Source organism: Ranitomeya variabilis, chromosome 3 (genome assembly GCF_051348905.1).
Source record: "Ranitomeya variabilis isolate aRanVar5 chromosome 3, aRanVar5.hap1, whole genome shotgun sequence".
Taxonomy (NCBI): Eukaryota; Metazoa; Chordata; class Amphibia; order Anura; family Dendrobatidae; genus Ranitomeya; species Ranitomeya variabilis.
In genome coordinates this window covers 479574620-479597214 of record NC_135234.1, presented here as the reverse complement: position 1 = coordinate 479597214, position 22595 = coordinate 479574620, and the positions used below count along the sequence as shown (strand labels likewise).

Sequence of the window (22595 nt, the reverse complement as noted above, 5' to 3'; positions counted from 1 at the left end):
AAATTGAGAAGCAATTATTGGGGTCTATTTTATTCTGTTACTCCTGTGAAAATTAAAAAATTGGGGCTAAAAGAAAATTTTTATCAATTTAATTGAAGCACCTGGAGGTTTAAGGTGCTCACAACACATCTAGATAAATTCCTCGGGGGTCTAGTTTCCAAAATAGGGTCATGTGTGGGGGTTTCTACTTTTTAGGCACACCAGCGGCTCTCCAAACGCGACATGACGCGCACAGACCATTCCATCAAAGTCTGCTCTTCAAAATGTCACTCATTCCTTTCCGAGCCCTGCTGTGCACCTAAACAGTAGTTTTCCACCACATATGGGGTATTGGCGTATTCAGGAGAAATTGCACAACAACTTTTTGCTCCATTTTCTCCTATTACTCTTGTAAAAAAAATTGGGGCTAAATTATTTTATTTTCACAGCTCCATGTTATAAACGTGAAACACCTGGAGGTTCAAAGTGCTCACCACAAATCTAGATACATTCCTAGAGGGGTCTGGTTTCCAAAATGGGGTCACTTGTGAGGGGGTTTCTACTGTTTAAGCACATCAGGAGCTGTCCAAATGCGATATTGCGTTGGCTCTTGATTCCAGCTAATTTTGTGTTCGAAAAGTCAAATAGTGTTCTTTAACTTCTAAACCATGCTGTGCGTGTAAACAGTAGCTGTCCCCTACATATGAGGTATATGAGGAGAAATTGAACAATAGTTTTGGGGTCCATTTTCTCATGTTACCCTTGTAAAAATGAAAAAAATGGGGCTAAAAGAACATTTTTGTGGAAAAAATGTGATTTTTCTTATTTTTACCGACTCAACGTAATAAACTTTGAAGCACCTGGGGATTCAAGGTACTCACCACACAATCTAGATAAATTCCTTCAGGGGTCCAGTTTCCAAAATAGGGTCACTTGTTGGGGGTTTCCACTGTTTAGGCACATCAAGGGCTCTCCAAATGCAATATGTCGTCCTCTCTCGATTCCAGACAATTTTCCATTCAAAAAGTCAACCCGTGCCCATTTCCTTCCAAGCCCTGTCATGCATCCAAACAATAGTTTTACCCCACACATGGGGTATCGGCATACTGAGGAGAAATTGCTCAACAAATATTGGGGTCCTCTTTCTTATTTTACCTTTGTGAAAATAAAAAATGTGGGGCTAAAGTGCAATTATTGTGGAAAAAAATAAAAAGTTCATTTTTTTACTTCCACATTGCATTGATTCATGTGAAGCCCCCGTGGGTTAATACATTTCTTCAATGTTATTTTAAGGACTTTTATGGGTGCAGCTTTTAAAATGGTGTCACTTTTTTGGTACTTTCTGTCATATAGGCCCGTCAAAGTCACTTAAAATGTGATCTGGTTCCTAAAAAAATGGTTTTGTAAATCTTGTAGGAAAAATGAGAACTTGCTGATCAAATATTTACCACTCTAACTTCCTAACCAAAAAAATGATGTTTCAAAAATGGTGCTGATGTAAATTAGACATGTGGGAAATGTTATTTATTAACTTTTTGTGTGACATAACTCTGGCGGCTTAACCCCTTAGTGATGGAGCCAAATTTTTGAAATCTGACCAGTGTCATTTTATGTGGTAATAACTCTGCAACCCTTCAACAAATCCCAGTGATTTTGAAACTGTTTTTTCATGACACATTATACTTTATGATAATGGTAAATCTAGGTCAATATGTTTTGTGTTTATTTATAAAAAGTATCCAAAATTTTAGTAAAATGTTAAAAAATTTGCACTTTTCTAAATTTGAATGATTATCTCTTTAATCCAGATGGTCACACCACAGCGAACCATTAATAAATAACATTCCCACATGTCGGCTTTACATCAGCACCATTTGTAAATTGTTATTTTGTTTTGTTAGCATTTTACGAGGTTTAAAAATGTAGCATCAATTTTTCATATTTTCAAGGAAATTTACACAATTTCTTTTTTTAAGGACTTATCCTTGTTTGAAGTGACTTTAGGGGTCCTATATATTAGAAAACCCCCAAAAGTGATACCATTTTAAAAACAGCACCCCTGAGATATTGAAGACTGCAGTCAGTTAGTTTGTTAACCATTCAGGTGCTTTACTGGAATTAATGCAGAGTGTCATGACAGAAATGAAAATGTCTATTTTTACCACCTAAATGCCTCTAACTTCTGAACAGATTACTACAGCCGTCTGACTCTAAGGCCACTATTTGGTTGTGAAGTGCCATGGCAAACATCAGGACCACAGAATCATGATCTGAGGGCACCAATTTGGATAAAGAGGAAGCCCTCACACTCTGTTAACCATTTATAATGATGTAGTCACTACTGACAGCAGCATCTAAGGGGTTAAACAGATTTGGACTGTGCAAACACTGATCATGGCTGATACAGCAAGTTGTCAGCTATAGTGCACAACCAACAGATGCTGGATTGTCACCTGTATGGGGAGGCTATTCTCTTATATCTCAGGTCAGTTAAAATACGTATTGGCGGTCATTAAGGGGTTAAGGGCATAAAAATGAAACGTTTGAAAATTGTGAAATTTTATACATTTTTGCCAAATTTCCAATATTTTCACAAATCAATGCAAGTTTTATGGAAAAAAATTTAACATTTAACAATAAAACACTCTCATAAACAAACCCTGGTCAGAATTGAAAAAAATTGCCTGGTCAGGAAGTTGAAAACAGGTTTTTGGGGTGAACAGGTTAAAAACAAAACAAAAAAAATAATGAAATGTCATCATTCGAATGCAGAACTTTGCCACTAAGTGGAATTTCAAAGGAGTCAGAGCAGTTTAAACAAAATAATGACTTACCGTAAAACATGTTTGGGCTATACCTCAGCTGGCTAAAGTGTCAAGTAGCTGAGAATGCCTTGCCACATATGAGATGGGGAGGTTGCAACATTTTATTATTTAGGAAATTGTACATCTCATTTTAGCCTTCCTTCCTACTGGCCTATCATTCTAAAGGTCTATTCTCCCTATGGCTGTCTTATTTCAAGGGATTGGGGCGGTTCTACAGTCCCCAGCCTCTGCACTTTGTTTCCCTCTGTCATTGGCAAACTTATGATGTTGATAGTGAAGAGCTCAGTTATTCGTGCATTAGATAGAAGCCCTACCTGTAACATTTTTGGTTCGGGCATGAATGATGTGCTTACCAGTTGTACCATAATCTTCAGAAGTTTTTTTCAGTAAATAACATTACATATAATATAAGGGCCATTCTTAGAAATACAATGTAATGAAATTGGTAGCATACACCATCTAATATTTTTCATGATAATGAATTAGATTTAGGAGTAATCCTGAGAAACTAATACGCTTCTCTTTTAACAATTATCATGTGTTATATTCGCAGCATTATAAATTTAACCATACTTGATTTTGGAGTGGGGTTGAATTTTGATGAATTCTTTAATTACGGTTACTTACGATTTAAACAATTATATTTTATTTAAATATTGCAAAACTGGACAAAGCATTGCTGTTAATATTACCTGGTATGCTTTTATTTACCTATAATGTTAATTTTTTGCATTGTCAGCTCTACAGATCATGATCTTTCCAGGGTGATTTGTGACTCAAAGGATCATGGTACAGTATATTCAGCTTTTACTCTATTAACAGATGATGGTTCATATAACATATGCCACATTGCTGTACATGGATGGTATAAATAATGTTTAATATTTGCCTTGCATTCAAAGCAAGAGATTAAAGCATTTTTGTGTCTGGACTTAGCACAAAATGACAATGACAGTACCTGATCATTTTGACAATACAGCTGCTTGGTATACTAATGTAATGGCGTATTGAAATAAAATAGCTATAGTACCATATAACACATAGCAGAAAGAATATAAAAACTGAGGTATAGATGCATCAAACATATAACAATGTACAATGCAATATCTGAAGCAATCTTTTCCTATTGTAGGAGGACGCCATTCTGCGTGATGCTAACTAAAGCTTTTTTATTTGTACTTAGTGTCTCTACTGACCAAGTGGAAATTCACAAAAAACTCTATATCACTCTGTATAATGAGTTTATGTTAGGTCATCTTGACAATTCATAGGTTCGAGGTTTAAATATGACCAAAATCCCTCAACATCAACTTATAACCTCTAATAAATTATAATAGAGTAGCATTGTGGCTCAGTGGTTAACACTGTGGCTGTGCAGCATTGGGGTCCTGGATCCACATCCCACCAAGGACAACATCTGCAAGGAGTTTGTATGTTCTCCCTGTGTTTGTGTCGATTTTCTCGGGTTCTTCCCACACTCCAAAGATATACTAATAGGGAATATAGCTTTTGTACCCCAATCGGGACAGTGCCAATAATGTCTGTAAAGCACTGTGGAATTAATGGCACTATATAGGTGATTAAAAAAAATAAATAAACCTATGTAATTAATTAAAAAAGCAAAGATACCTACAAAGTACTGACTGCACTTTCTACATTTTTACAATGCAAATCTTGCAATCACTCAAACCTAGGCATATAGCACAATATAATCCTATGGATTATAAAATCATAGCTACATCATACAGTTACCGCCACAGGGAATATATAGTGTGCAGTACTCCCATACAATATATTGTTTATGAAAAGTTACAGATGTACAAATGGAGTAACCAAAAACCACCACAGTTAATAAAATTGCAAATGCTCTGAGAAATTTTAAGAACAATTGATCAGGTAATCAAAGAGGCTGTAGTAAAGGAGGTACAATAATGATCACAAAATGCATAATTATTCTTAGATGAGGTACCTATAAATATATTGCTCATGCCACTATTAGTATATATTGTCATGGTACAACATCTAGATTAACCTAATGGTCCAAACCAAAGCCCAAGCTATTCGATAAAGAAGGAGTTCTAAAGTACAGTGCTAACGTGTTAGAGTGACTAACCACTCAGCCCTAAAGCATATTTTGCATAATGCTTTCTCTAAAACTCTGATAACATTAACATGTTTTAAAGTGTGTATCTGTCACAGTACAGTTGCCAGAGATCCTGGGGCTAGGAGCGCCCTAGCTATCCCTGCTCCCAAGATTACTTCTGATGGTGAAGATGCCGGTGCTGCATGTCTTACTGAGCTTTTCCATTATGTGTCCCCTCCCCTACCCAGGGAAGTGGAGAGTAGCAGTGTATATGAATACACAAACCAGACTGAAGGGAAGGTGTACACGGATAAATGAGAATACCACTCATACAAATATGCATTCACAAACAATAGAGTGGAACACCAGGAAGTAAAGGGAGGGAAAACTAAATAGTAGAGGAGGAGGATTTACATGCAGACAAATAACCGAGCAACAGTCATTAGAACAACACCCTAAGCGCCTCCTAACAACCTCCAACTCCAAAATCGGGCAGTATTAAACTAACACTGGCAATCCCTGCTTGACAGAGGCAAGTTTATATAGCAGAGTGGAGTGGCTAACCCTGAACAGCTGAGACCATCAATGCAGGAAAGCTCCATGAGCTCTAAACTGAACAGATTAACCGCTGCATTGCTATCAGAAAGCTACACCATTTAATATGATGGTGAAGTGCTTCTAATCAGTGCAGGAATCATTCATCACGCTTTTCTGGCCCCATTCTGTCGCATTAAACCCGTGAAAGTATCTCTGACATGTTAGCTGATCATTTGTATGTATTTCCCCTCCTTGCATTTTTATGACAAGGGCACATTATTGGTAGAACTGGTAATAGCCTGGTCTTCTATTCTGTGCAATAACAGGGCACTTTGTTGCTTACAGATTACAAGTCACATCCGCTACGTCAGTTCTTCTGCCCAGTAAACTCTATTTTCTTAAAAGAAGGCATGCCCACTAATTTGCAAGTTAATTTTCTTCCATTTGAACTGGGAAAACGCTATTGCATGATTATATTCACCAGTGAAGAGGTAAGGGGAGAATATTTTCCTTTACGTATGTATTACATGTTGTGACTGGCTGTGAAATAATAGAAATGCAGGACATACTGTATATACTGTGCATCTCTTTAAAAAGAAGCCTATTATTGATCACAATAGGTTCAACCTGTCTAAATCCTGTTTATCAGGTTTTATTATTGCCATGAATACATATATATTCCAGTATCATGCATGGATTCACCCAGTCCTACCTCTAGCTTGTGAAAGAGAAATTCCAATTTGAAGAACCATTTCTGTAAGGTCTATTTGACAGTTTTATTTCATTTTAGTATTTGTTACAAGACTTAAAGGGAACTTGTCAGGTCCCCATGCCCTCCAACCAGCATTCACCTATGTAGGACTAAATTCCCTGCCTAACCAGCTCTATATAACGTTATTCAGTGAAAATGGGGTTAAAAAAAAGCATTAAAGCATTTATAATATTCCTGTTTGCTATTCTTATTAGGGCTTTGACTAGTCGATGGGGCGTTAGTTTCCCTAGACGAGTCAGCCCTCTTTCCATATTATCACTCTCCTGTGTATGTGATAACATAATTTGCAGGAGCTGAAATCATCGTCAGCTCCTGCAAATCTCGCACATGCGCACCGCTCAATTCGGCAGCATCATTGCTCCTCTGTAGCTCGGTTTAGGTGAAGTGTGCATGAGCGGAAGTGTAGTCGATGGCTCATGTCCATGGAGGAGCCAAAGAACAGCCGGAACAAGACTGCTGGCAAAATGACGTTAGTGAAAATAGCGGTGCACAAGATTTAATGACCCCCATCCTGGGCCCCTTCTTGATATATTGGAACTCATTCTGGACCCTTTCTTAATATAATGTATCTCATACTGGGCCTTTTGCTGTTATAATGTCCCCAATTCTGGACCGCTTCCTGGTAAATGTCCCCCATTTTGGGCCCTTTCCTGGTATATTGTCCGCCATCCTGGGTCCATTTCTGTAATAATGTCCCCATCCTAAGCCTCTTCTAGTAATAATGTCCCCCATCCTAGTATTATGCCTCCCATCTTTGGCACCTTCCTGGTATAATGCCATCTACATTGGGCCCCTTCCTAGTATAATTTTCCCCATTTTGGGCCCCTTCCTGGTGTAATTTCTATCATTCTTGACTCCTTCTTGCTATAATGTCCCCCATTCTGGGCCCCTTATTGGTATATTGTCATCCTTCTTAGGCCCCTTCCTAGTATAATTACCCCCACCCTGGACCATTCTTGGTTGTTGCCACACCTTCTGGACTCTTTCCTAATATAAAGTCTGTAGCACTGGCATCTCTGCCCTCTGCCTTCATTCCCCAGCAGAGACTCCGACTCACTCACCACTGCTGTCCCACAGTTCCTCCCTCCTATTCTGCTGCCGACATCCGAGGTACGTGCACAGTGTGCAGATTCCCGGGCACTGTGCTTAGAGCGTGCGCTCCTCCATCTTAAATGGACCACGCGCTCACCATCCTAAAGTGTCTCCATCCAAGTACTATTTAAGGCACCTCCACTGGCAATGAGGTGCCTGTGCAATGTTGTAGTTTGTTTCTAACAGTATATCCTAGTATACCTTTCCTGTACATCAGCCCATCTGCCTGTCTCTATATCAGCTATGCCCGCCTGCACCCACCTGCACCCGCCTGCCAGGATACTAGTCATGCCCATCAGTAACTGCCTGCCTGTGTGTCCTTCGTGCCTGTCACTATGCCAGCCAGTACTTTCTAAATCTACCATTCCTGGCCGTTCCTGCCTCCTGTCCCTTGGTGGTCAGCTGCCATCTACTCGAGGTCAGTCCTGGTTTAGCACCTGGTTCTGTCACCCTCGTCCCTCCTCGGTACCTAATCACGTGCTTCCAGGCTCTCCTTCAATCACGATACAGTGGTTCCACCACCCAGTTCGTTATAATGTGCCTCTTTCTGGGCCCATTCCTGGTATAATGTCTCTCATTTTGGGCCCCTTCCTGATATAATATCCCCCATTCTGGGCCACTTCTTGGTATATTGTACCCTATCCTGGGTCCATTCCTGTAATACTGATCCTACTCTTAGGCTCCTTCCAGTAATAATGTCCCCCATCCTGGGCTCCTTCCTGGTATAATGACCCCCATTCTGGTCTCCTTCTTTGTGTATTGTCTCTCATCCAGGCCCCCTTCCTTGTGTAATGTTCACTGCACTTCTCCAACACATTTAAAAAATAAATAATTATTTTTACTTTCCCCCACAACCATGATGTGCAGCATCCTTTTCTTTAGCCAGCGCACAGGTTGGCGGCTGACTTCGCCGTGCTAGCCATGGGCAGTGCATGATGACACTGGCATGTGCCGCCCATTATGGGCATGGCGACGTCAGCCGCTGGCCTCTGATTGCAATGCAGGAACTTGGCGAGTCTTTGCATTGTAATATATTTCCGCTAAATTTGCGTCCTATGACGCCTATCCAGCTGTAATTGGTGCCTTCCCTCACGCATCTGGTCACAGTCGCACCCTCAGTGACTTTTACTGTTATGTCTCTGTCCTTGTACATCAATCAGAAGATATGGTATGAACTTCTTTTTCTGCATATCCATGTGCATGCATACAATATGAACAATCCATTCATCGTGATCAGTTTATAGCTCATATTTGTGTTGGCAAAAAAGGAATATCCATTTAAGGTTGACTTGTCAGTAGCGGACACTTTTATTTCCTTTGCTCCTCTGAATTTTTAGATTTTTTTTAAAAAATCCTTTATATGGTTCATATATGGGCCCTTTTATTTTCTGGTCTTTGCCAAGCATAATAATGCATAATAATGCAGAACAGTCTATAAGCATGCCTCCTAGAAAATCCAGTGAGACATACCCCTTTGGTATATCAAACACACCAGCAAACTAGGGCAACACCCTAGTTCCAGACAAACACGATGGAAGTTATGAAGTGGCCAGCCCAACCCCAGCCCTCAATCCAAATGAGAAATTGTGGAGTGACATCTTAAATGCTAGTTTTGATGCAAAACCTAAGAATGCAAAAGAACTGTGGAATGTAGTCCAGTTGGCCTGGAATATCTGTTTGCAGATGTGACTCCATGCCACACAGATGTAAAGCAGTTCTCAGAAATAAAGGTTATAACTAAATATTTGTACAGTGATTAACAGAAAAGTGAAATCTGTAGACAAATTTCAGTTTATAATTTAAATATTCAAGTTTGCAAATTTACAAATTGATTTTTTTTATTCATAATTTCATTTGGAATTAAGTGTGCAGTTATCCCAGTGCCTTTGTGTATATGGAAATAAATGCTATTATGAGGATTGGGTTTTTTCTCAGTTGTTTTAAATCCACTGCTATTATTTTGCATATATAATGTATGGAGAGAGAAAAATCGCTAATAATTGCAAAATACTATTTTATACTATGGAAATTAAATGTAGTCATAGAGGTGGCCTAATAGAATCTCAATAAAGTTAATCCAGAGGTCTCCTTCGTGAGACAGCAATTGTGAACGGTAGCGTGAAAGTTACCATTAATCTTTTAGAAAAGGGCTGTCACATTATATGTACAGGGTGTGAGTAAGGGAAGGAAACTTCATCGACAGACAACTTGATTACAGAGATATGAGGCTGCTTCCAGTGTTTAATTAGGGTGTTGGAGAGTTACAATACAGATAACACATTTTCTGTGGTTAGCTATAGCGACAGAGATTACAGCTAATCGATACAATAGTAATACATTCCATTTCATCTTCTGTATAGCCCCCTTTACTTAGCTAATAACAGTTTTCTGTTACATTACATTGGCTTCCACAAATAACATTTTCCAAAAAGGCTCTATTAAACAAAGTATTTACTTAAAACTTTCTAAGTTATGTTGCCTATATTTTGTCATCTTTGCCCATTGCTGTCGTTGTTTTCACAAAATGTATAGTATGCGTCATAAATGTAACTAAGAATATATTTGGAATAAATTGATCTTCTGGAAAAATAAAAAAAAATACATGAAAGTAGCAGAATTCATGTGCCACAGTTACACTTCTCAACCCATTTAACCTATCGTTCTTCAGATTTCAACATATCTTAGTGAGAAATAACCCGGTGACATTGCAATGCTGTTTTATTAGTTGTAAAAAAATATCTCTAGTTGTGAAGAATTGTAATTTGCATACTTATTTTTCTCTGCACATTTTTTCCAGATTGGGGACTTTGTATACATGATTGAAGGAATAGGTACTCCACCACTGCCTTCTGCCATCACCCCTGTGATTAGCCCACATGTTTTCAACATTAAAAATGGAAATCCAGGTATTTAATTTGCTTTTTAATTTCAAATTCACAAGTAAATAACAAGTGTTGATTGATGCAGTAAATTCAGATTTTCTTTGGTCAGAACACACAGTAGAGATGCACAGTTAAGGGGATTTGAGGATAAGCTGCGCTGCTGGCATCCCATATAATAAAGCCAAATCCAGACAGAAAGTACATGCGTTTTTACTTTATTTAGTCAATGTGTTTCGGAGAACTACAGACTTCCTCATAAGAACAAGAAAAGCATTTGGATCATCCAGATGGTCATTAGCGAAATTCAAACAGGCCTAGACATGTGCTGGTGTGAGCAGGGGTACCTTATGTGACCTGCAGGATTTTAATCTATGATGGAGTAACATGTTACTAATAGTGTTGAGCATTCCAATACCGCAAGTATCGGGTATCGGCCGATATTTGCTGTATCGGAATTCCGATACCGAGTTCCGATATTTTTGTGATATCGGAATCGGAATCGGAAGTTCCCAGTGTATGGTTCCCAGGGTCTGGAGGAAAGGAGACTCTCCTTCAGGCCCTGGGATCCATATTCATGTAAAAAATAAAGAATTAAAATAAAAAATATGGATATACTCACCCCTCCGGCTGCCCCTGGACCTTACCGATGTAACCGGCAGCCTCTGTTCCTAAGAATGAGGAGTTTAGGACCTGCGATGACGTCGCGGCTTGTGATTGGTCGCGTGAGCGGTCACATGAGCGGTCACGCGACCAATCACAAGCCGCGATGTCATCGAAGGTCCTAAGCTCCTCATTCTTAGGAACGGAAGCTGCCGGTTACATCGGTAAGGTCCAAGGGCTGCCGGAGGGGTGAGTATATCCATATTTTTTATTTTAATTCTTTATTTTTTACATGAATATGGATCCCAGGGCCTGAAGGAGAGTTTCCTCTCCTTCAGACCCTGGGAACCATCCAGGATAGCTTCCGATACTTGTGTCCCATTGACTTGCATTGGTATCGGGTATCGGTATCGGCGATATCCGATATTTTTTGGATATCGGCCGATCCCATCCGATACCGATACCTTTGAGTATTGGAAGGTATCGCTCAACACTAGTTACTAACGGTAATGTTTGAGACTGTGGTCCCAGCTCGCTTCAGGTCATTGACCAGGTCCTCACATGTAGTTCTGGGCTAATTTCTGATGTTTCTAAGAATTATCTTTACCCCACGAGGTGAAATCTTACATGGCGACCCAGACCAAGGAAGATTGACAGTCATCTTGTGTTTCTTCCATTTTCTAATAATTGTGCCAACAGTTGTTGCCTTCTCACCAAACTGCTTGCCTATTTTCCTGTAGCCCATCCCAGCCTTGTGCATTTTGTCCCTGATGTCCTTAGATAGCTCTTTGGTCTTGGCCATGGTGAAGATGGTGGAGGGTGATTAATTGAGTGTGTGGACAGGTGTCTTTTATACAGGTAACAAGTTCAAATAGGTGCAGTTAATACAGGTAAGACAGAGTAGGAAGGCTTTTTAAAGAAAAACTAATGGAATTCTTACTGGCTGGTAGGTGATCAAATACTTATTTACTGTACTGCAATAAAATGCAACTGTGTTTTCCGGCGTATAAGACGACCTTTTAACCCGTGAAAATCTTCTTAAAATTTAAGGGTCGTCCTATATGCCTGGTGTCGTCTTATAGGGTGGGTGCGGACCAATGTGCATATGGTGGGTTGGGGGGAGTGGTCCCGATGACGAAGAGAGGGGGCGTCTCACAGGGAAGGTGTAAGTGGAGTACCCCCCTATTACCTCATTGTGACAGCGATGCTCTCTGTGCTGGGGGGGCGGCGGCTCCTATTTGTGCAGCGTGAGGTCTATGTGCTGGGGTGGCGGCGGCGGTGGCTCCACTTTGTACAGCATAGAGGTTCTGTGCTGTGGGGCGGTGGCATATATTTGTGCAGCGTTGGGGCTCTGCCGGCATTTCCTTAAAGCCCGGAGGCACTGGCAGCTCCATTGCTGTGATGCGGTGGCCTCCAGGAAAATGGCCGCTGGGGGCAGCGCATGCTCAGATTCAGATCTCATCCCGAGATCTTGGGAGACGAGATCTGCATCTGAGCATGCGCCGCCCCAGCGGCCATTTTTCCGGAGGCCACCGCATCGCAGCAATGGAGCTGCCGGTGCCTCCAGGCTTTGAGGAAATGCCGGCGGAGCCCCGACGCTGCACAAAGATACGCCGCCTCCAGCAAAGAGCCCCCACGCTGCACAAAGATGAGCCGCCACCGCCCCCCAGCAAAGAGCCCCCACGCTGCACAAAGATGAGCCGCCACCGCCCCCCAGCACAGAGACCCCACGTTGCACAAAGAGGAGCCGCCGCACCCCAGCACAGAGCCCATTGCTGCCACAATGAGGTAATAGGGGGATACTCCAGTTACACATTCCCTGTGAGTCGCCCCCTCTCTTCGTCATCGGGACCACTCCCCTCACCATATGCACGTTGGTCACCAGCCCTATAAGATGACACACGGCGTATAAGAAGACCTCCGACTTTTAAGATTTCATATTTTAACTGGAAAAGTTGGGGGGTCGTCTTATAGGCCCAGTCGTCTTATATGCCGGAAAATACGGTAATTATTTAAAAATCATACAATGTGATTTTTTAGTTTTTATTTTTCGATTCTATCTCTGACTTAAAGTGTACCTACGATAAAAATGTTGGTGGGAAAACGGCAGTGTATCAAATACTTATTTTTCCCACTGTAAATTCTCATATTTCCTAGTAATTTGCATACTACAACTGATATAAAATTGGGAAGAAGGGGAGCAAAAACTGAAAAATGCAAAACCAAAAATACCTTTGGTCATTAAGGGGGTTAACTTGGCTAGTTTTCAAAAATGGGGTGGTCCCCACGGTGTTTTTTTTTTATTTAAAAAATTTTAAAAATCGGAGTGGGGACCCCTCTCTTCTTGATAACCAGCCTTGCTTAAGCTGACAGCTGAGGGTCTGAGGGTTGCAGCCCCCAGCTCTAAGTTGTGCCTGACTGGTTATCAAAAATACAGGGGAACCTTCAACTTTTTTTAATTATTTATTTACAGCACAGGTGCCCGCTGATGAGTACTCCCATCAGCCACTCCTGCTCTCACTGCTATTAGTGGCAGCAGGCATCGGCTGATGGGAGCATTAGTCCCATCAGCTGAAACCAGTGACCCGAGGTAAACTTCATACCTCCGATCGTAGCTGATCGCTCACGCTGTCTTTCTAATTCTAGACAGTTTAGACTTAGATTAGACAGTTTGAAATTTGGAAGCCTCTTACATCTACTCCAGTGGGCAACTACACAATGGATTAAAGTTATGGCGTTGCTTTATCGAAGACATCCTTTTTGTTTGGGAAGGCACAGAGACAGATTCAAATAGGTTCATATTAGGCCTTAATGACAATCTGTAGGGCCTAGAATTCACACCAAACATTAGTCAGTCCACTGTCCATTTTCTAGATCTCACCATATATGTTGAAGACAGGAAAGATGTGGACTCTAACAGTTTTATACATCTAAATAGCTGCCATTTACCTATATGGCTCACCATCGTTCCTAAGGGACAATATACCAGGTCGACTGCTGTCCTCTCCACGCACCCGTCCCTACCATACATGACGTCATGTTTCCTCAGAAACTGGCCAATTTGCTTCACTGTGGCGGAAATTCCGGCCAGAGCCCGCCGCTAGTTTCTGATCTGGTACATGCGCACCTTCCTCCTCCGGATCCCGGGCTTGCGAGAGTCGCCACCACGGGAAGACGCTTCCCACACCTTGGCCTCTCTGCACGCCCACCACCCAGCCATCGGTGCAGCACACCAGCATACTTTAAAGCCTAGCCAAGTAAGTCTCTTGGTTACTATATAGGAACCCCATGTACTTCGTAGGCTAACATATCTGCATTGCAGCGCGGTGATCTTTATTCTTTATTATTGCAACTACATTTACTGAACAGGTTTTGCACAGAACCTGTTTCTTTCACCTGCAGCTGTAAAGCTCTAACTTTGTTAGTATGCCAGTGTATCTTCATTTTTCAGTCAGTCACTAGGTGCACTAGTGTGTTTTTCTATTATACAGGTCTGGTACCTGCTCTTACACCAACACCATGTCTTCCCTTTAAAATAAGTGTCTATATCTGTGTGCTTCATTATTATTAATTATGGTTATTAAGACAAGGTTATTCTATTTTTTATTCACAAAACAGCTAATTACATTAATTAACAAATTATTAGCTAGTGTTTTGCAGTTATATGTATAATCCTCTTATTATACCAGAGATAAGAGCATTGTTAATCCCTCATAGCATTTTTTAATTGACTATAGTTAGACATTCTTTAATCCTAACTAAAGCTAATAAAACATTTGCAAAATAAAATACATTTTTTATCAATCATATTGACTTCAGAAAAGTTGATACCAAACGTTGCCTATCACGCTCCCTGGGTCCAGCACTGACTCTCTGCCGCTGCTTCTGTCTCCTGTGTTTTAGCTGTAGTGGTGATGTCACACCAACCTCTCACATCACCACTGCCACCAATCAGTGAGCTCAGTGGCTTGGCCTTTGTAGACAGCTCAAGTTCAGTGATAGGATGCAGTGGTGATATAAGCTATTGACACTGCCGCCAATCAATATGCTCAGTGGCTTGGCCTTTTTAGGCAGCACAAGCTCACTGATAGGATGCAGTGGTGATGTGAGCTATCGACACTGACGCCAATCAATATGCTCAGTGGCTTGGCCTTTGTAGGCAGCACAAGCTCAGTGATAGGATGCAGTGGTGATGTGAGCTATTGACACTGCCGCCAATCAATATGCTCAGTGGCCTGTCCTTTGTAGGCAGCACAAGCACAGTGATAGGATGCAGTGGTGATGTGAGTTATCGACACTGCCGCCAATCAATGAGTTCAGTGGCTTGGCCTTTGTAGGCAGCACAAGCTCAGTGATAGGATGCAGTGGTGATGTGAGCTATCGACACTGCCGCCAATCAATATGCTCAGTGGCTTGGCCTTTGTAGGCAGCACAAGCACAGTGATAGGATGCATTGGTGATGTGAGCTATGGACACTGCCGCCAATCAATATGCTCAGTGGCTTAGCCTTTGTAGGCAGCACAAGCTCAGTGATAGGATGCAGTGGTGATATGAGCTACTGACACTGCCGCCAATCAATATGCTCAGTGGCTTGGCCTTTATAGGCAGCACAAGCACAGTGATAGGATGCATTGGTGAAGTGAGCTATCGACACTGCTGCCAATACACTGAGACTGGAGCAGTGACAGAGAGAAATCATTGGACCTGGAGAGGTTAAGTATAGTATTAGTTTGTTATTTTACATAAAAGGCAAGATTTTGGGGTCCACTTTTTTAAAGTGGAAAACCACTTTCACAGTCTTACCTACAGTGCAAGGCTTTACATTATAAGCTAACTTTGGCTTGATCTACTGTTGACTTTCCATATTCCACAATGTTAAAGTGGGGTTTGATCCCCTTTTCTAAATAAGTCTAAAATGCTGTGCTAGCTCATTTCATTATATATATATATATATATATATATATATATATATATATATATATATATATGTATATATATATATATATATATATATATATATATATATATATATAGGCATTAGCACTTTTTGTACACTGAATTTTAATATGTACACAAAGTAATTTAATTGAATTTTGGTGTTCTCTATCATCACTAGGGGGATATCAGATGTGTACTGTATAATGTCCATTGGTTTCAATAATAAGCCTGATTTTACTATTTTCCCCCTAGTGGTCACTGCAGACAGACAGAATATTATAACTTATCATTTTCAAAAAAGAAACAAATGCCAGGAACAAAATAATATAATAAAATCAGTGTTAAGAAAATATCAAAGCTTTATTAAATATGCAGTTTAAGAACAATAGGTACAAGCAATCCCAGAAATGTAGACGAAAGACTACAATTTGTTGGTTGAGTTGGAGCATAATTCAACATATGGAAAAAAAAATAAAAATAGAAAATTTATATACTATATATATATATATATATATATATATATATATATATATATATATATATATATATATATATATATATATATATATGCTCCTATGAGTTTGTTTCCATAGTGGAAAACCAAATAGCTATACTACACTAATAATTAAATTTCTATTTATTAAAATTTTGATATTTTCTTAATACTGATTTGATTATATTATTTTGCTCCTGCCATTTTTTTTCTTTTTTGGATATTGTGTATTTGGTGCTGTATGTGTACACATGACCTATTTGCTAGGGTTACAGTTTTGGTGATTTTTATCATATAATTTTATCAAAACAATCATGACTTTTTGGACCTATCTAAAATTCCAAAAAATATCCTTTTTTTTACTGCATTAGACACAGTTTTGGTGCTCCAAGATATAGCGATTCATAGGGCTTAGCCGGCAACGTCCATCAGAAGTGAGCGGTGCTGAAGACAGTATGACCTGAGATGCGTGCATGCCCATAAAGGATTGCTCACGTTCCCTATTCCATTGAGCAGACCATGTGCACCATACTTGACGATGTGCACGTTTTGTGATGTCATTGGCACTGTTCGCTTCCAATGTGAAAGTAGATGGCTCTGGACGTCGCAGTATATGTTAGATGTTTTGGTAATTTCATTATTGCAGTTATTATGGATTATTGGATTATTGTGGGTGTAGTAATCTCCAAATTGATGAAAATTTGTTATGATATTTCACCACTAAAGAATCCTTATTTGCTTCAGTCTCTCTCAATAAATGTATTGATATCTATAGTATCTGTTGTTATCGGCTCTCGTCATTTCAGGGTTTTCTGTTTATAGACATTTTACCTCTGCATTTATATTCAGTGTGCAATTTATTGTAGAATTCTCCTTCATGCTGCGTGGCCAGTAGATACTCGGGAAAATACAGTTTCTTCAATGTAAGATCTTAAAGTTTCTAACATTAGTTTACTGAACTCAGACTTGTGTAAAATTCAGGTATTCCTCATTGATATATCCGAGCAAGTGCTTTAATAATTTTTCAATACTTTATGCAACACAGATGCACAGAACATATGCTATTTCAGATGCAAAGAAAACAGTATACTGAAGGCAGATCTGACAATACCATTGGTGAATGAACGGCGAGAGAAAGCGTTGGCTCTTGCAGGCCAGATGCAGATGACGTTGATAGAGTATGAACGTAGACAAGTTACTGGCACGTTGGAGAGCAGCAGTGTGCGGGCGGCAGTAGCTTCATCAGGAGAAACTACTGAAGAGGTATGTAAAGGACAGTATTCACCTTCTGGATTTGCTTTAATTTTAGGTTCACTTGTGGAAGGAAGTAAATAGTTCTGACTAGTGTTGAGCGATACCGTCCGATACTTGAAAGTATCGGTATCGGAAAGTATCGGCCGATACCGGCAAAATATCAGATCCAATCCAATACCGATACCCGATACCAATACAAGTCAATGGGACTCATGTATCGGACGGTATTCCTGATGGTTCCCAGGGTCTGAAGGAGAGGAAACTCTCCTTCAGGCCCTGGGAACCATATAAATGTGTAAAAGAAAGAATTAAAATAAAAAATATCGCTATACTCACCTGTCCGACGCAGCCGGGACTTCAGCGAGGGAACCGGCAGCGTTGTTTGTTTAAAATTTGCGCTATTACTTGGTTACGTGAATTCCCGGCTTGTGATTGGTCAGGTCGGCCATGTTGCCGGGACGCGGACCAATCACAGCAAGCCGTGACGAAATTACGTCACGGCTTGCTGTGATTGGTCCGCGTCCCGGCAATATGGCCGCCCTGACCAATCACAAGCCGTGACGTCACGGGAGGCTGGACACGCGCTCACTTTAAAATTGGCGCGTGTCCAGCCTCCCGTGACGTCACGGCTTGTGATTGGTTGCGCCGCGGTCAACCAATCACAAGCCGGGAGGCTGGACGCGCTCATTTTAAAATGGGCGCGTGTCCAGCCTCCCGTGACGTCACGGCTTGTGATTGGTTGCGCCGCGGTCAACCAATCACAAGCCGGGAGGCTGGACGCGCTCATTTTAAAATGGGCGCGTGTCCAGCCTCCCGTGACGTCACGGCTTGTGATTGGTTGCGCCGCGGTCAACCAATCACAAGCCGGGAGGCTGGACGCGCTCATTTTAAAATGGGCGCGTGTCCAGCCTCCCGTGACGTCACGGCTTGTGATTGGTCAGGGCGGCCATATTGCCGGGACGCGGACCAATCACAGCAAGCCGTGACGTAATTTTGTCACGGCTTGCTGTGATTGGTCCGCGTCCCGGCAACGTGGCCGACCTGACCAATCACAAGCCGGGAATTCACGTAACCAAGTAATAGCGCGAATTTTAAACAAACAACGCTGCCGGTTCCCTCGCTGAAGTCCTGGCTGCGTCGGAGAGGTGAGTATAGCGATATTTTTTATTTTAATTCTCTCTTTTACACATTTTAACATTAATGTTGTTGCGATACCCGATACCCGATACCACAAGAGTATCGGAATCCCGGTATCGGAATTCCGATACAGCAAGTATCGGCCGATACCCGATACTTGCAGCATCGGAATGCTCAACACTAGTTCTGACTCATCAGGATTGTTCACGCTGGTCTTTATGAGGGGGCATGCTGTAGTCAGAAAGGCGCCAGTTTCATGAAGATGCACGTGCCTCTTAATGAATCAGGCATGTCAGACAAGTGTACACCTCCATGCACCTTACTGCAAATCTCCCACAGCTCATCATGAATTAGACGAGCTGTGGCATCACAACTACAATTGAGTGAATTTTTCAAAATTCAGTTCCAATTATGATTGGCGGCAAATATTGTATTTGCAATATTCATCAAGCACAGCCGAGCATCATTGGAGTCTATGGGAGTAGAAATGACCGAATATGTTTGGAATCAATTGTCAAACATACATTAGGCACAAATAGGGTACCAGTATGGCATGAATATGGCAAATTCAGATTTGGCAACCGATTCCGAACATATTTGCTCAACTCTAGTCACGACCTTGTTCTGCTATGGCTCCACCTGTTTTGGTGGAGCTTGTCATGAACATGGCAAAAGGATGTTTCCTAGAACGCAGGAGGAAACCAAAAAGTACAGAGGAAAGAAAACCAGGAGATCATACAAGCAAAGGTTTTGTTTTCAATTTCAGTTTCAAATATTACTAAAATATTCTAGTTTTATTGCAGAAACAAAGAACTAAACTATGTGAAACCTTCTTATTTATTTATTTTAAGATCCGGAAGATATTCTGTATCTCAAATGACTTAAATGTACTGTAGTCTTAAAGTGTCTGCCGAAAATTTTGTTTTCTTAGAAACAGGCTATCATAAATTAACAACTGGAGGCATAATCACCTCCTGTGATGCCCTCTGATCCAGCTCCAGCACCATAACCAATGATTGTGAAATCTGGATTTCATAACACCGCTGATGCTTGGCTACACTACGAAAATGTTTTATAGGGATTAGGAAGTTGTTGCTCAGATAGTGAATACAAAAACTCATTGCCTTTTCTGGACTACCTGTTCCTCCTGTCATTCCATATTTGTTAAGAGATTGTCCACTGCCCCTGGTTTTGCCATAAGTGTTTAAGAAAAATGCCACTAAAGGTCCCCATATACCATTTCTGCCAAGTTTCATGTTGTTTTATGTCTTTCTGCCTCGCTTCCAATGCCCTAGCACCAGCTCTTTTGTCATAGCAACCACTTCCTCGTCTGATTCCTCTGCTCCCTTCTTACTACATTTCCCATCATTCCTTGTGCTGGTCTACAAGCCAGCAGTGAGCACAGACCGGCAACTCCACCTAAGCACCTCCCACTCCTCCCCCAGAGTCACACACAGCATCAGTACATCTCTTGCACATGAAGCTGCAGGGAACCGAAGTCATGCATAAAGCACCCATTACTCCACCCTAGAAATAAAGATTATTCCTTACTCCCCCTCACTGACATGGATGATGAAACGGATGGAAATGATGGATTGATGAATGGGAAAAGATTTGAATGCATCCATATTATAAAGGGAATACAACAGGGTATTTAAAATTACACAGGGTATGCAGCAGGGTGTATACATGTGTATAAACCCTGCTGTATACATAGACATGCAGCAGAGCGTGAGTGAGCTCTGCTGAATGCAGCTCCGCCCACCTGCCAATTTCCGGATCCCAGAAGTGAGGGAGAATCTAACGTTACATCACAGGAAGCAGCAGATTCCCCGCCAGAGATCATGTGAACATAAGAGCAGCTCAGGTTACAGGAGGATTTGGCACAGCAAGGTTTTTAGTAAAGTGGTTTTATATGTTAGGGCACAAGAAAGGTGCATATAAAGTAGCGGGTCAACCCCTTTAATTGAAATCTACCAGCAGTATTTGGGTTTATATACAGGTGAGATATATATCTTGGTACCGTGCTAGCCAGTAGATAGATTAATATTTAGAATTGGGAGTCCTCAGTGGTTGATACCTTTTAATGGCTAACTGAAAAGACTGTAGCAAATTGAGTAGTCTCGAAAACTTGCAATTTGTTACCATCTTTTCAGTTAGCCATTAAAAGGTATCAACCACTAAGGACTCTCAATTCTAAATATTATTGGGTTTATATAGACATTCAAAATGATTATATTTGGTATAGATGCTACACTTAACATTTTGCTTTTGAAATAGATCCCATCACTAGAACTAAAATAAACAACTGCATCAGTTTAGAATAGCAAATTTTCTGTATCTTATACTTTTTAAATGACCAGAACTTTTTGAATGCCAGCTGTAAAGGGCAGTGACATACAGTCTGGCATAATCGCTAAAGCTGATTTAATTCATTTATGTGTATTTGTATATTTATTGTGCTGCCACGGGCTTGTATTGCCCAGATTTTTCAAGTGTTTTAAAGGTCAAAATGGCCGTACAATAATTACAGTGTGAAAGGTGACTGCATGGAAATTAGTTATGAGGCTTCCAATGTATTCATATATTAGTATAGAAGCAAACAAAATGCTAATATGAACGATGCATTATGCAATAGAACCATTCTGTTTTGAATGGTGTAATTTATCTGCAAATAAATGACCAACAGTCATGGTAAACTGGCTAAGAAGGCATTATTCATTTCTGGAGGAAGTGGGTATGGTTTGGTGAAATTCAGAAAATATACATTACATTGTTTAAAAAGAATTTGTCATCATTTTTTTCATGTTGAAGATGTAATAGAGACTGCAGAGCAGAATTAATCTTTTTTTTTTAATTATTTTACCTCTCCGTCGTAGGGAAATTATACATCACATATTCGGCCCCCAATGAGTTCACCAAGTAGGTATTATCAGATAGCAACTCATACAGGGAGAAGCAGTTCATGCCACCAGTGACAAGTATCTAATAACACCCAGTTGGACTTAATTAAAGTGAACTCATTCAGAGTCAAATATATTGAATGTTAATATTTCTGCAATGGAGAGGCGAAATACAAAAAATGTTGGCATTCCGCTCTGCAGCCACTATTACATGGTGTGTCCAGCTCAATGTGAAATATTTGGTGAAAGGTCCTCTTTAAGGCATTCTTGTTTTGAACTCATGCTAACAACTCCAATACGCAAGCATTTGTCACCTTCTGGCAGCTCAAGACATAGTAGTCATAATCAGCACTTAGTGTATATTTCAATACATAGTGTATATTCTGAGCTTCATTTTCTTATTTTTACACTGTATAATCACTGTAGAGCAGTGATCTTCAACCTGTGGCTGTCAGCTTTCTTAATTGTTGGGAGTCACGTAACCACAAGTTAAACAGAACCTATCACCTCCTGGAAAACTTCAGAGTTAAATAACCCAAACTTTAGAAAAAATCTGCAATACACATAATTAGAAAAATTAAAAAACCTTACTAAGATAAGAGATGGCAGTTACTAATGATGAGATTCTATGTAGATGGAGATCTGCTTTTAGCTTCTTCATCCTACTACTTTCCATCTATTTAGAATCTCATCAGTAGCACCTGCCATCTCTTATCTCCGTAACATAAAAGTCTTTCTTCACTGAATATAGATTGTGCCCGTGAATTGACAATTTTGAGAATGAACAAGCATTCCAGGAGGAGAAATAATCAGATTTTTCTGCTAAGATATATTACAAAATTTCTTATTTCCATGTGTAGTATTAATATATTAAATAAAATGTAAAATAACTGTTACTCTTTAAGGATTTTGTACATATTATACTAAAGTTGGGCTAACCGGCTAGCTCTTCCCCAACAGATGGTGCTGTTGAAGATACAATTGAGACCATTAAAACAAGCATTTCTAAACACTCTTAAAAAGTGTTGCAGTCTATTTGTGCTAATGATATTATACATCTGTCACAAAATGTTAAAAGGTGCGCTTAAACTTGAATACAT

The 22595-nt window shown here is 40.4% G+C and overlaps 1 protein-coding gene across 2 annotated transcripts in view; it reads left to right on the top strand.

Moving 5' to 3' along the window:
• The window catches only part of CFAP47 (cilia and flagella associated protein 47), an 816247-nt gene that overhangs the window by 332017 nt on the left and 461635 nt on the right, over positions 1 to 22595 (top strand). For both annotated transcript variants that reach the window (XM_077296700.1, XM_077296701.1), the window contains exons 42-45: positions 3544 to 3593; positions 5770 to 5915; positions 10086 to 10194; positions 17247 to 17464. In XM_077296700.1, the coding sequence (XP_077152815.1) occupies positions 3544 to 3593; positions 5770 to 5915; positions 10086 to 10194; positions 17247 to 17464 (523 nt within the window). The remainder of the gene's footprint in view (positions 1 to 3543; positions 3594 to 5769; positions 5916 to 10085; positions 10195 to 17246; positions 17465 to 22595) is intronic.